At 54.2% G+C, this 12,954-nt stretch overlaps 1 protein-coding gene across 1 annotated transcript in view; it reads left to right on the forward strand.

The window, feature by feature from the left end:
• The window catches only part of LOC104547148, a gene marked incomplete at its 5' end in the record, with an annotated part of 8,190 nt that extends 1,280 nt beyond the window's left edge, over positions 1-6,910 (forward strand). The window contains 8 exons of the mRNA XM_010192734.1: positions 1,119-1,215; positions 3,023-3,119; positions 3,667-3,743; positions 5,046-5,306; positions 5,842-6,123; positions 6,230-6,514; positions 6,635-6,731; positions 6,865-6,910. Of these exons, the coding sequence (XP_010191036.1) occupies positions 1,119-1,215; positions 3,023-3,119; positions 3,667-3,743; positions 5,046-5,306; positions 5,842-6,123; positions 6,230-6,514; positions 6,635-6,731; positions 6,865-6,910 (1,242 nt within the window). The remainder of the gene's footprint in view (positions 1-1,118; positions 1,216-3,022; positions 3,120-3,666; positions 3,744-5,045; positions 5,307-5,841; positions 6,124-6,229; positions 6,515-6,634; positions 6,732-6,864) is intronic.
• Between the last annotated feature and the right edge of the window lie 6,044 nt (positions 6,911-12,954).

A 12,954-nucleotide genomic window follows, 5' to 3' on the forward strand; every position in this document is an offset into this window, starting at 1 on the left:
GTGGAGACGCAGGTGAGACCCTTTCTGCCCCACAGAGCTACAGTGGGAGAGGAGGGGAGGAAATGCCCCAGGGCATTGCTGCGGCTAACAGTGAAGGTCCTGCTGCCTGCTGCTGTCTGCATCCCCATGAAGTATCGTCCATGCAGTACCCATGATCTGGCCCCCTCTCATTTCAGAAAGCACCAGCAGATGCAGGAATCAGAGTCCAGGAACTCCATCCTGAGCAAAGAAGCTTAGTCCAGGAGAGAGCCAACAGCCCTTGTTTCCTTCCACCACCCTTACAGGGACAAAAACTCTACCTTTCTCTGCTTCAACAAAATTCTGGGCACTGCCAAACGCAAGATCAACATGGGAGGGAAACCTGGGGGACTCCTGACACGTTTCAATTTGCTAAGCAGACAAGGATCCAAGTCTGAGACCTCCTCACTTGTTACACACAATCACCACTTATCTTGTGGCACTGGCCTATGCACCCAACGGGGATCTTTAGGGCACCCTAATACCCAGTGACAATTTCTCCAAGTTCTGGTACAATAACACATTTATCAGTAGGTGGTGAGCTGTGGCCTTCTGCTGTCACTTTCTAGTATTTTTTCCTAATAGCTGCCTTTATTAACCATATTCCAGAAATACTTGTGCTGAGACTGAACTGTTCCACACAGACTAACAGCATCTGGCCACAAATGGTTTTTCAAAGTGCTGAGTAACACTGAAACTTTGATGTAATCTGTGGGAGCTGCAGAAGTGTATAAAATGAAATTAAAACATTCACGGTTTTGCTAAGAACAGGTGCCTTTCCTCAGTATTTGGGTGGGCTTGGGGAGGTTCTGACCAGTTGAAAATGGAAGCAGAATAATTGGTGCTAATTGCAGGAAACACCAAAGGAGAAAAAAGAGTAAATGTGTGTTTGTGCTTATACAAACACATTCTTACATATTTAATGGAAATAACCAACCATACACATGAGGGAAAAGTGCCCTCAAGCCTCTCAATGAGAAAAAGAAAGCCAGTCTCCCATTGGAGACAGCAGAGTTCAGACAGGCATAGGAAGAACTTAGTTTGTGCTCCAAATCAACCACACACTTGAATGTGCAGCTTCAAAAGGTTTGGTTTCACAGGACAAATTCCTGGCAAAGTTTCACAGGAAAAATCTCCCGCAGCCATGTGGAGCCAACTATCAGCTGAGTCAGAAGAAACCCGTCTGGGGACCCTACAGTAACACACACACAAACACCCAGAATGGGGAAGGTGTCTGCAAGTGTTCATTCGCAGCTCCCAAGAGACCCAACAATAACACACACACAAATGCTCAGGTGTTTCGAGAGGTCTCCAGGTGTTTCAGCCCAGTCCAGCGGGTGCTGGTGCGCACACAGGCAGTGCAGCCCTGCCCACCCCACTCCAACTCACCCGGGCACAGGTCTGGTCTTGGGGGGAGTTACAGCACTCCCCTGAGAGTACTGCAAGGACCAATGTTACCTGCAGGGTCTGTGAGGAGCAGTGGTCACATGGGGGAGAACTGCAAAGTCCTGCTGTCACCTGAAGGAGGACAGTAAGGACCAGTGGTCACCTGGAAGGACTGTGAGAACCAGTGTCACCTGAGGGGACCATGGGGACCAATGGTAACCGGGGAGGTGACTAAGGACCAACAGTCAGCTTAGGGGACTGTGAAGACCAATGGTCTGTGCAGAAAAACAGCTCCCTGCCCCTCATGGTCATTTGGTGCTTAAAGGAAGTCACAATATGAAGGGGAAAGAAGTGGAGACCTCTGGTACAGCAAGTAAGAAAGTGCAAAAACACAACAAAAACATGAGGACAAGTGCATTCAATAAAGATAAGGAAGAGCCAAAGCAGAACTCCTGGTCCACTGCAACAGTGGGAGGCATCTGGAGAAAATTCAGAGGGAGTGAACACATGAGCACCTACAAAGCCAGGTACCTTCTCCTGCCCTCTTAGCTACACAAGTGACCTTACTTGCACCCATACATGACAGAGTCCTGCTAATGGTCTGTCAGCTGCTCAGCAACAACTGACCAACTGACCTTAGGGGGACCATGAGGACAAATGGTCACCACATAGGACTGTGTGGACACATTCCCCTGGCCCTTGCCTCACTGGCCACCCCACATCTGTGCTTTGCCATTCCACCAGCCAAACACTCTTCTCTGACCCCAGCACTGGTGGCCCTGCCAGGAGGGATTTGGACATCGTGGTGGTATGGCCGGACATCCCCTGGGTGATGCCGAAGGGAGCTGCTGGGGAAGTGGGACTGTTGGTGGCATTTCTGGGCCTGCCAGGCCACTGCAGCATCCCTACTTCTCTGTTGTACAGGTCCGTGGAAGGGAAGGGGTTCGGTGTCCTTGTCTCCTCATGTCTGACTCAGTGTCATGGGTTGCTGGAGTTCAGCCCACAGCAGCCCCATATGGGCCTTCCTAGTGTTCCCACCACAGCTTGGAGAGGTCACGGGGTGCCCTGCCACATTGCAGAGGGAACATCTGGGCCATGGTTGTGTTTGGAAGTTTCTGCCCTGGTGAGACTGCATCTGGAATATTGTAAACATAAGGAAGAACTTTTTCACTGTGAGGATGACAGAGCCCTGGACCAGGCTGCCCAGAGAGGTTGTGGAGTCTCCTTCTCTGGAGACATTCAAAACTGCCTGGATGCGTTCCTGTGTGACCTAGGTGATCCTGCTCTGGCAGGGGGCTTGGACTGGATGATCTTTCAAGGTCCCTTCCAACTCCTAACATTCTGCGATTCTGTGATTCTGTGTGAAGTCGTCAGAGCTCCCCACCTGAAACTTCCCCTTGGCTGTGGTTTCAGTTCTGCCTTTGTCCCCAACACGGGCACCCCCAAGAAAGGAGAAGAGAAACTGCGGGGTGATGGGAGGTGCCAGGGGGGCAGCCGGGGAGAAGCAGTTGGAATGAGCCTGGCTCTGGCCACCTCAATGTCCCTCCAGTGCTGGACACTGGTGACAATGGGGACAGAGCAGGGGAATGGCCCCCACCGTTCCTGTTCTCACACCCAGGGGTGCACTTGAGGAGAGGGAGGGGCTTCCCCACCAAAGATGGTGAGAAGGAAATGGGAGTGCCAGGCCGCAACTCAGCCCCAGACCCTCTCCTGGGGTATGGGAGAGTTGGATCTCCGCAGCACTGTTCCCACAGGCATGGGCTGGGTGGAAACTGCTGGTCACCTCCTCCCTGAGGAGCCCCATTCCCAGGGTGAGGAGCAAAGAGGGGGGAACAAAGCAGCCCTTCTCCACTGTGCGAGGCTGAGAGGACAGCAAGCCATCACCACCTCCATCGGAGCTGATGTATCCTACATGAATGGAGGTGGGGTACCATTGGTGGAGAGGAGGAGTCAGGGGAACCCAGCTCTGATCCTCAAGCAACCATTTTCTCCTAGTGCCACTTCCTGTGCCTCCCGTTCCCTGCCCTCTCCTCCTGGCTGAGCTCTCCTCAGCCCCAGCCTGTTGCGGCACTTCATGCTCAAGACTTTATTTCAGCTTTCCTCCCTCCCACATGTCCCCAGCCCCCAGCTGCAACACATCTGCACCAGTCCCATTGGTGGAGAGCCTCTCTCGTGTCTGCTGGGCTGGGTTGAAGCATGGGACCGCACGGGTGCTTCCCCCTCCTCCTGCCGTCACTGCTGCTGCTGCTGCTGCTGCTTCAGCCTTGCCATGTGCACCATGCAGCCCCCTCACCTCCTCCTCTTCCTCTTTCTCCCCAGGATGTGGGCAGATCCAGAGGGTAAGTGGGATTTCCTGGCTCACCCCAACCTCTCACTCCCCTTGTCAGAGGACCCCACAGTTTCTTCAGGGTAGGCACAGCCACACCACTGTCCCCTGCATGAGCGGAAGATTCTCAGCGCCAAAGGGCCAACCCCCACCACACAGCACCCAAAGGTGCCCTGTCCCTGCCCACGCTCTCTGTTTCTGCCTCCAGCTCAGGGCTTCATGCCCCACTGGCTCCAGTACAAGGGCTTGGGCACCCAAGCAGAAGTGGGGCCAGGGGTCCCCAGCCAGGATTTGGGTGTTGCGGTTCCCTCAGATGTACCTTTCTCCTGCAAGGAGCCCATGGGCACCAAGGGAGGTCTCAGCTCCACATGGTGCTGTAGGCCCCTTCCACCAGCCCATTGTTTGTTGGCAAGCTGCACCTGTGAGAGGGTGTTCTGGGTGCTGCTGTCACACAGAGCTTTTCACCACATCCCCGTGAGACCTCAAGTTTCCGGAGGAGCAGCAGCAGATATCAGAACACAGGAGTGATCTCTGGGCTGGGCTACTATCCTGCCCCTGTCAGGGTTTAGTCTCCTTGAGCTCCCAATGGCCAGGAGCCCCCAGATGTCGACAAAATGCTCTTTCTCTTCCTTCGTCCTCCACGTCTTCTGCACCATGTACAGGTCTCTGGCAGACCCAGGTCCTGGTACAGGTGCTTCTTCTGGGGAAGCATTGCCCCAAACAAGTGCTGAGCTGCCCCCCACCATACACTTCACACAGCCAGACAGCAGGTGCTGGGCACGAGGGAGGCAGGGAAGGGATGAAGTGCCTGAAATTCAGTGTGAGAGAGAAATACCCTGTTGAAAGTAAAATAGAGAAGGAAAAAGAACTGCAGGGGGGAAGGAAGTGCAGTCAGGCAAGCAACCCTGAGTGGGCAAGGAGGTCGGTGTCCAGCAAAGACATGGCTGTGGGATTGCCCAGCCAGGGCCAGGTGCAGGCGGCTGGGTATCCCCATGGTGTGGAGTGAAAACCATAGAGTCCTAGAATAGTTTGGGTTGGAAGGAATATTTAATGGACATCTAGTCCAACCCTCCTGCCATCAGCAGGGACATCTTCAACTGGTTCAGATGGCTCAGAGATCCATCAAGCCAGACATTAAATGTTTCCAGGGGTGAGGCCTCCATGACCTCTCTGGGGAACCCATGCCAGTGTTTCACCACCCTCAGTGTAAAAAAATTATTGCTTCTATCTTGTCTGAATCTCCTGTTTCCTCTCAAGTTCCCCCCACTCATCTCCTCTTTCCCGCGGTCCTTCCCATCCCTATCCTCTTTCCCAGCAGAGCCACAGGTTCTCCAGCTGCTCCTAACCAGCCTCTTCCCCAACATCAGCTCTGCTGAGGTGTCTGGCTTGGGTCTCCTAGGAGAAGTGCCCATCTTTGCACTGGATCCTGCTGACTGGAGCACCCACTTCCACTGGCCCTGGGCCCAGCAGGCCCTATCCCAGGGTGATGGGGAGAGGATCAAGTCCCAGGCCAAACTTTTTCTGCGCTATATGGTCCAATACGTGCACAAAATGGCCCAGCAGGTGCAACAGGACTGTGAGTACGGGGACAATCCCAGCCAGAGGCCCAGTCCCTTTCCCCGGGTTTTGGCTGTACACGCCTCCCCTGCAGGGTGGCATTTGTGGGGTCTCATAGGGTGCAACAGCTCCTAAAAGGGTTATGGGGAGCACTGAGGCTGACGGGGCACATGGCACAGGGAGGGTGCACTGAAAACACCCCTCAGGGCTCCTGCCATCTGGCACTGGGAGAGCGCCTCTGCACTCTGGGGAGCTGCCACCAAATTTAACAGAGCTGCAGGACCCACACAGCACAGATCAGAGAAAGAGAAAGTTGAGGGCAAATATTTTGGGGGACAACATTCTGTCTGAGTAACCACCCTGTGTTAACTAGTCCCGTATCCACTCCTGCCTTCCAAGGGGACTGAGGGCTTGCAGGGTGTCCGAGGGATTCCTGAAATATGGAACTCATTGCACCCATTGCACTCCTCCATGTGTCTCCAGTCACATCCCACCTAGTGCCACCAATGTCCCACAAACTCGTGGGACCTCTCCAACCTTTCTAACCTTGGCAGACCCGTTGGTGATCCAGATTCGTGCAGGCTGTGCGCTGCACCTCAATAGGACAAGATGGAGTTTCATGGATGTCGGGGAGGGCGGCAGCAACTTCATAACTTTCAAGGTGGAGAGGCAGTACTGGGAGACCCAGAAGACATCCCCACTAGCAGAGGTGGTCAGCAAGTCCCTCAACAGCAAGAAGGCCATCACAGAGCTCTTGGATCACCTCCTCATCAACTTCTGCCAGAGCGAGATCCTCATCCTGCGCAGATACGGGAGGACAGCTCTGGAGAGACAAGGTGAGATCATCCCAACCCTGGCACAGCCACCCCAAAGGCCCCCACACACTGGGGTCAAGCAGTGACCCACCAGACACTGCCCCTACCCCTTGGCTCTTGCCCCCAGAGCCACCCGTGGCCACGGTCTTCGCCCGCACACCCAGCCCAGCCCAGCTCCTGCTGGTTTGCCGTGTCACCGGCTTCTACCCACAGCCCATCAGCGTGGCCTGGCTGCGGGATGGCCAGGAGGTGCCACCGGGCCCGGTGCTCAACACCAGCGCTGTTCTGCCCAACGCTGACCTCACCTACCAGCTCCGCAGCATCCTGGCCGTGGCACCTGATGATGGGCACAGCTACGCCTGCCGTGTGCGCCACCGCAGCCTGGGCACCCGCAGCCTCCTCATCCCGTGGGGTAGGTGGCACCCATAGGGATGGGACACAGGGTACAAGTAGCACCCATTGGCCCTGCGTGGGGAAGTCCTGCCTGGTGCTGCCACACTCACACAGCCATCCTCCTCTCTTTCAGTCCCAGAAAACCACAGCACAACTCCAACCATTGGCATCTCCCTCGCAGTGCTGCTCCTTGTAGCCACAGCCTCAGCCGGAGGGGTTTGGTGGTGGAAGCGCAGGTGAGATCTCCTTCCCACCATCTACCCCCTTGTTTATGGGCAAATGAGTCACAACAGAGGGTGCAGCAGCAACAGCTCTGCAGGGATGAACTCCTCGGCCCCAAGTGTGGCTCACAGTGCCTCTCCCTTACAGGAAAGGCGATGAGACCACATGGGCAATCCGGGAAGTCATCATCTGAGGCCTGGCTGCCTGCCCAGCAAGGAGCTCCCTCGCCCCCAGCTCTGCCTGCTCATCTCATCCCCCATCCCTGACCCATCAGCACTGACATGGGTTTGCTCTGGAAAACCACCGCATTAAACAGCTACAAACTTTCCCAGCTGCATGTGGCTCCTGTGGCTCTCACAAGGTCTCTAAAAAACTCCCCAGCATGCTGCAGAGACCCCACACTGTGACCAGGAAGACTCTCCCTTTTCCTGGACACTGGACAATCTCCCCTGACATGTCAGGAGAAGCAATTCCTCCACCAACCTCTCCCATATCTCAGCAGCTCTGTGGCCAGTGTCTGTCCCTGCCACAAGAGCAGTGACGACTTGGGGTCACATCAGCATGGAGCCGCAGAGTAGCATGGGAAATGGAGAAGGCCACAAACCAGGGATAGATGGAGGGATTTGAGATGTTTCACTGGGAAGAGAAGGGGAAAGGAAGACCCAAATGACATGTCCAGTCCCCTGATGCAGGGAGGGGTTTTGAGCAGGTGCACTCCAGTGCTGATCTCACTCTCTGTCCAGGATGGTTTTAGGTCAGGATCTCCTCCACTCCTGACTCCTGCCCCCATACCTGACTTCTGCCCCTGCAAAAGCTGAAGAGATGGAGAGCAGTCATCTTGACAGTATGCCTGACAGCTATGAAAGAGCTGTGTTGAGTCTCTGGGAGACTCTGAGTGACATGCCCAAAGAAGGGTGGTGTAGTGGGTTGACCTTGGCTGGCCACCAAGTGCCCACCAAGCTGCATTATCACTCCCCCTCCTCAACTGTACAAAGGGGAAAAAATACAACAAAAGACTCGTGGATCAAGATAAGGACAGGGAGATCGCTCAGCAACTACCATCAAGGGCAAAACAGACTCAGCTTGGAAAAATTAATTTACTTCACTGTCAATCAAAATCAGAGTAGGATAATGTGCAGTAAGAACAAATCGAAACACACCTTCCTCCCATCCCTCCCTTCTTCCTGGGCTCAACTTCACTCTTGACTTCTCTTCCTCCTCCTCCCAAGCAGCTCAGTGGGATGGGGAATGGGGATTGCTGTCAGCTTACTATGCATTGTTTCTGTCATGCCTTTCTCCTCACCCTGCTCCAGCATGTGGTCCCACCTCCAGGAGACAGGCCTTGACAAACTTCTCCAATGTGACTGCTTCCTATCAGCTGCAGTTCTTCACAAACTGCTCCAGCATGGGTACTTTCCATGGGGCATGGCACTTCAAAAAAGGAGTGCTTCAGGATGGGTCCCCTGTGGGGTCACAAGTCCTGTCAGAAGACTTGCTCTAGCATGGGCTCCTCTCTATAGGGCCACAGGTCCTGCCAGGAGCCTGCTCCATTGCGGGCTTTCCATGGGGTCACATCCTCCTTCCGGCACATTCACCTGCTCTGACATGGGGTCCTCCAGGGGCTGTGGGTGGATATCTGCTCCACTATGTTTTCACCAGGGGCTGCATGGGCACCATCTCTGCTACAATGCCAGGGAGCATCTCCTCTTTCTTCTTCACTTACTTCGGTGTCTCCACAGTTGTTTTTCTCACATATTCTCACTTTCCTCTCACAGATGTTGCCACACAGTAGTTTTTACCCCTTCTTAAATATATTATCACAGAGGCACTATCAACATCGCCAATAAGTTTAGCCTTGGCCAGTGGCAAGTCTGTCTTGGAGCTGACTGGAACTTACTCTGTTTGACATGGGGGCAGCTTCTGGCATCATCACAGAAGCCACCATTGCAGGCCTCCTGCTATCAAAACCTTGCCATGTAAACCCAAAACTCTCTACCAGGGGTCTAAAGAGTAAACCCTGGGGGTTACCACAGGAAGAGGTGGAGGTCACCATGGGCTGGGCTCAGCCTGTAGCTCCTTGGGTGTCAGGGTGCTGCCGCAGCCAGGAGGGATGACTTCACGCTCACATCAAATCCCCTACCAATCACAGCTGCTGGCCAGCCCTCCGCCAGCCACAGCATCGGCCTCTGGGGAACACACCCAGACAGGCCCTCCCCAAAACCTCAGCACCAGCCTCATTGCCTACTGGGGCCGCCTCACAACGGTGACACTGCAGAGCAGCCCTGGGAAGAAACGTGCAGCCACAGCTTCTGTGGCCCCTTCCTGCTTCTGCTACACTTGCTCCTGCATGTTTGCCGCTAGCACTATGCAGCCTCCTTGCCGCCTCCTCTTCTTTCTCCTCTTCCTCCCTGGGATGTGGGCAGATCCAGAGGGTAAGTGGGATCCCTGGCTCACCCCCACCTGCTCCCATCCTTGTGCTGTGGGACCCCTCGGAGATCACAGAGAGTGGGCACAGACAGGCCACTGTCCTCATCACCAAGGGGCCACCCCCCACCCTTCAGCACCCAAAGGTGACCCATGCCTGTCCACCTGCTCAGGGTTCCCTGCAGGGTGGTGTGGGTCCAGCCCAGCCCAGCACCACTGGTGCTGAGATTCAGGCACCTAAGCAGCCAAGGGGTGAAGCAGCCAAGGAGCCCCTCAGCCAGGGCTGGGGTGCCCCCAAAGAAGCCTTCCTCCTGCAGGGAGCCTGCAGGGGTTCCCAGCCCCTCACAGCACAACAGCCCTGTACTGGGCTCCAACTCCATGAGCAGGTCCTAGGCACCACCCTCAGCCTGTGGGATCATTTGTCCTGCATTTGAAGGATCCCTGGATCCTCTGCCTTCTGCCCTGCAAAACATCACTCAAATGTTCCTCCTACAGCTACAACGAGCCCTCACCTGCATCCCCAGCCTGTGTGTTCCACTCCGGGAGCAGGCGCTCACTATGCCCTGGTCAAGGGGGCACCCATTGCTCCTAAACAGGCTTCACTCTGCCCTGCTTACTACTGGAGCCTCCTTTAGTGCTACATCCTCAAACTCAGTCTCCTGCATCATGTTAGGGTTTGGTCTTGAGGACTGCCCAGGAGCTCCTAAACTGGGGTGAAATGACCCTCCCACCCAGCTCCCCAGCCCCTGCACTGTGTGCACATCTCCAGTGCATCCAGGTCTGGTACAGGTACTCCCTGGTGCAGGAAGCATCACCTCAAATCAGCACCACAGTCCCTGTGCCATCCCTTCCATACCGCTAAGTGACAGTTCCTAGAAAGTCACATTGGGGTGGTGGATGGAAGAAGAAAGGTATCTAGAGGAGAAGCAGGGAAAGGCTCAGAGCGGCTTGGAGAGAGTGTGGAAGGAAACTGCAAAATGAGTGAAACCAGGGGATTTCCCCCACCCTGCTCATCTGCCTCATCTCACCCTGCCTGTCCCCAGGGACACTGCAAGCCACCCTTCCTCCTAAGGCCACTCACCAGCACTGGAACTGGCAGTGCCTGTCCTTTTCCTTCATCATAATGCACCCCAATGCTGCTTCCTCTCCTCTCTCTCCCCACAGGTTCTTGTAAACTCCACCTTTTCAGTGCCTTTGTCCTCTACAACACCAGCTTTGCTGATGTTTTGGCCTGGGCCACCCTGGAGGACATCGTCATTGCTACCCTGCAGAAAGATACCTGGAACATCCTCTACCTCCAGCCATGGGTCTACCCAGCCCTGCCAGTAGCAGAGTGGAATTACCTGCAAAACCTGTTCAGGGTCTACGTAAACAACTTCATCTTGTACCTGTCCGTTGATGCCAGGCAGTACCTGACACCCTGTGAGTACCTGGTGCTCAGCACCTTCTCACCCAAATCAAGAGCTGTAAGAAAGAACTCAGAGCCACCACCAACAGCTTTCCCAAACTGGGGCTGGCAGAAGGGCAGGGAATGGCCTTCATCCTGCACCAGCAAGACATCCAAACCACCCTGTCCTGTGCAGTCATCACATAGGACCATCCTGGTCCCCCGTACAACTTTTGACCACATTTAGCTCCACTTACACCCTCACACCAACTCCCCCTATTGCTCTCTGGGAACCCCAAATCCCATCAGAGAAGTCATCTGAGAAAGCAGAGTGGAAGGTCAACAGGGCCTCTCTGCCCATGTTTGTGGGATGGGATATATGGGTCAAGCGCCTGGTCCCACACGCTGGTGCAGCAGTGGTTAACCAAGGGCAGGGTGCTGGACAGAATGCCACCGCCCTCCTACTTGCCCACACCCCAAGTGCCATCACTTCCCCAAAGCAGTGCTTCCTGCTTTGCCATGGCTCCCAACCCTGCTGTGGGCAGGGACAGCTTGAGGAAGATGAGCTACAGGGCTTAGGAGAGGTTTCTTACCCGCAGAGTTCTACCTGGTGTAAAGCAGAGGAGGGACTTGAGGGAATAAAGAATCGAATCAAATCAAATAGAATTGAATTGAATAAAACAGACCAGACCAGAACAAACCAGACCAGACCAGACTATTACTGTTGGAAGGAACCTACAGTGACCATGTGGTCCAAGTGTCTGACTACTTCAGGGCTGACCAAAAGCTACAGCATGTTATTCAGGGCATTATCCAATGCCTCTTAAACACTGACAGGCTTGATGCATTGACCATCTTTCTAGAAAGCCAGTTCCAGTGTTTGACCACCCTTTCAGTAAAGAAATGCTTCCTTATGTCCAGTCTGAACCTCCTCTGGCACAGCTCTGAATCATTCCCAGGCGACCTGTGACTGGGAGAGCAGACCAGCACCTCCCTCTCCATGTCCCCTCCTCAGGAAGCTGTAGAGACTGATGAGGTCGCCCTTCAGCCTCCTTTTCTCCAAATGAGTTAAACCCAGAGTCCTCAACCTCAGTGTCACCCAGTATGATCTTCTCCATGACTTTCCCAGGAACTGAGGTTAGACTCAGGTCTGCAGGTTCCTAATCTTCCCTCATGCCCTGCTTGTAAACTGGAATAACACTGGCCAGCTTCCAGTCAGTAGGGACCTCCCCAGACTCCCAAGACCTTTGGTGGATGACTGAGATGTGTCCTGCCATAACTTCCGCTAGCTCTTTCATTACTGAATCCCACCAGGCCCCATGGACTTGTGGACATTCAGCTAATACAATTTCACAATTTTTACCATTTCAGTGTCCACAAATGGGAAGTCACTGTTCCCACAGTCATAGTCCCCTGACTCAGAGGACTGGGCAGCCCAAGGTCTATCAGTGTTATTAAAGACTGAGGCAAAAAAAGCATTGAATCACACAGAATCACAGAATCACAGAACGTTAGGGATTGGAAGGGACCTCAAAAGATCATCTAGTCCAATCCCCCTGCCGGAGCAGGAACACCTAGATGAGGTTGCACAGGAAGGCGTCCAGGCGGGTTTTGAATGTCTCCAGAGAATACCAGTACTTTTTCTTCATCTCTTTTACTCAAGTGATCATCTTCAACAAGTATCAGTCCAATGTTTTCTTTAGATCTCCTCTTGCTATTAATGTACTTTAAAAAACCTTTCTTGTTGTCTGTCACAACACTGGCCAGTTTCAACTTTAATTGAGCTTTGGCCTCTCATGTCTTCTGCCTGGGGAGAATGACATGGGGTGCAGAGTGAAGGGAGGAAGGGCTGTGCCCAAAGAAGTTGGGTGCCAGGCTGCAATTTCAGGCTCCAGCTCAAGCTGCACTCATTATGCCTATCATCTTCCCCAGACCCCTTTGTGATTCAGGGCACAACTGGCTGCAACTTGTACCCCAATGGCTCCTATACCAAATTCTTCCATCTCGCCTACAATGCCCACAACCTCCTCAGCTTCAACGTGGACAAGAGAAGCTGGGAGAGGCAGCAGGAGACTGAGCTGGCAGCACAACTTGAGATGCAGTTCAACAACTTCGTCGGCTTCTCTGTAACCCTGCAGAACCTTCTCAATATTACCTGTGTTGACCATATGAAGAAATTCATCGAGCATGGGATGGCAGCTCTGGAGAGACAAGGTGAGATCACCCCAATCCTAGCACAGCCACCCCAAAGCCCCCCACACACTGGGGTCAAGCAGTGACCCACCGGAGGTCACCTCATCCCTTTGGTCTTGCCCCAGAGCCACCCGTGGCCACGGTCTTCGCCCGCACACCCAGCCCAGCCCAGCTCCTGCTGGTCTGCCGCGTCACCGGCTTTTCCCCCCAGCCCATCAGCCCGGACGCGCTGG

Source organism: Mesitornis unicolor, unplaced genomic scaffold (assembly GCF_000695765.1).
Source record: "Mesitornis unicolor isolate BGI_N332 unplaced genomic scaffold, ASM69576v1 scaffold2519, whole genome shotgun sequence".
NCBI classification, from domain to species: domain Eukaryota; kingdom Metazoa; phylum Chordata; class Aves; order Mesitornithiformes; family Mesitornithidae; genus Mesitornis; species Mesitornis unicolor.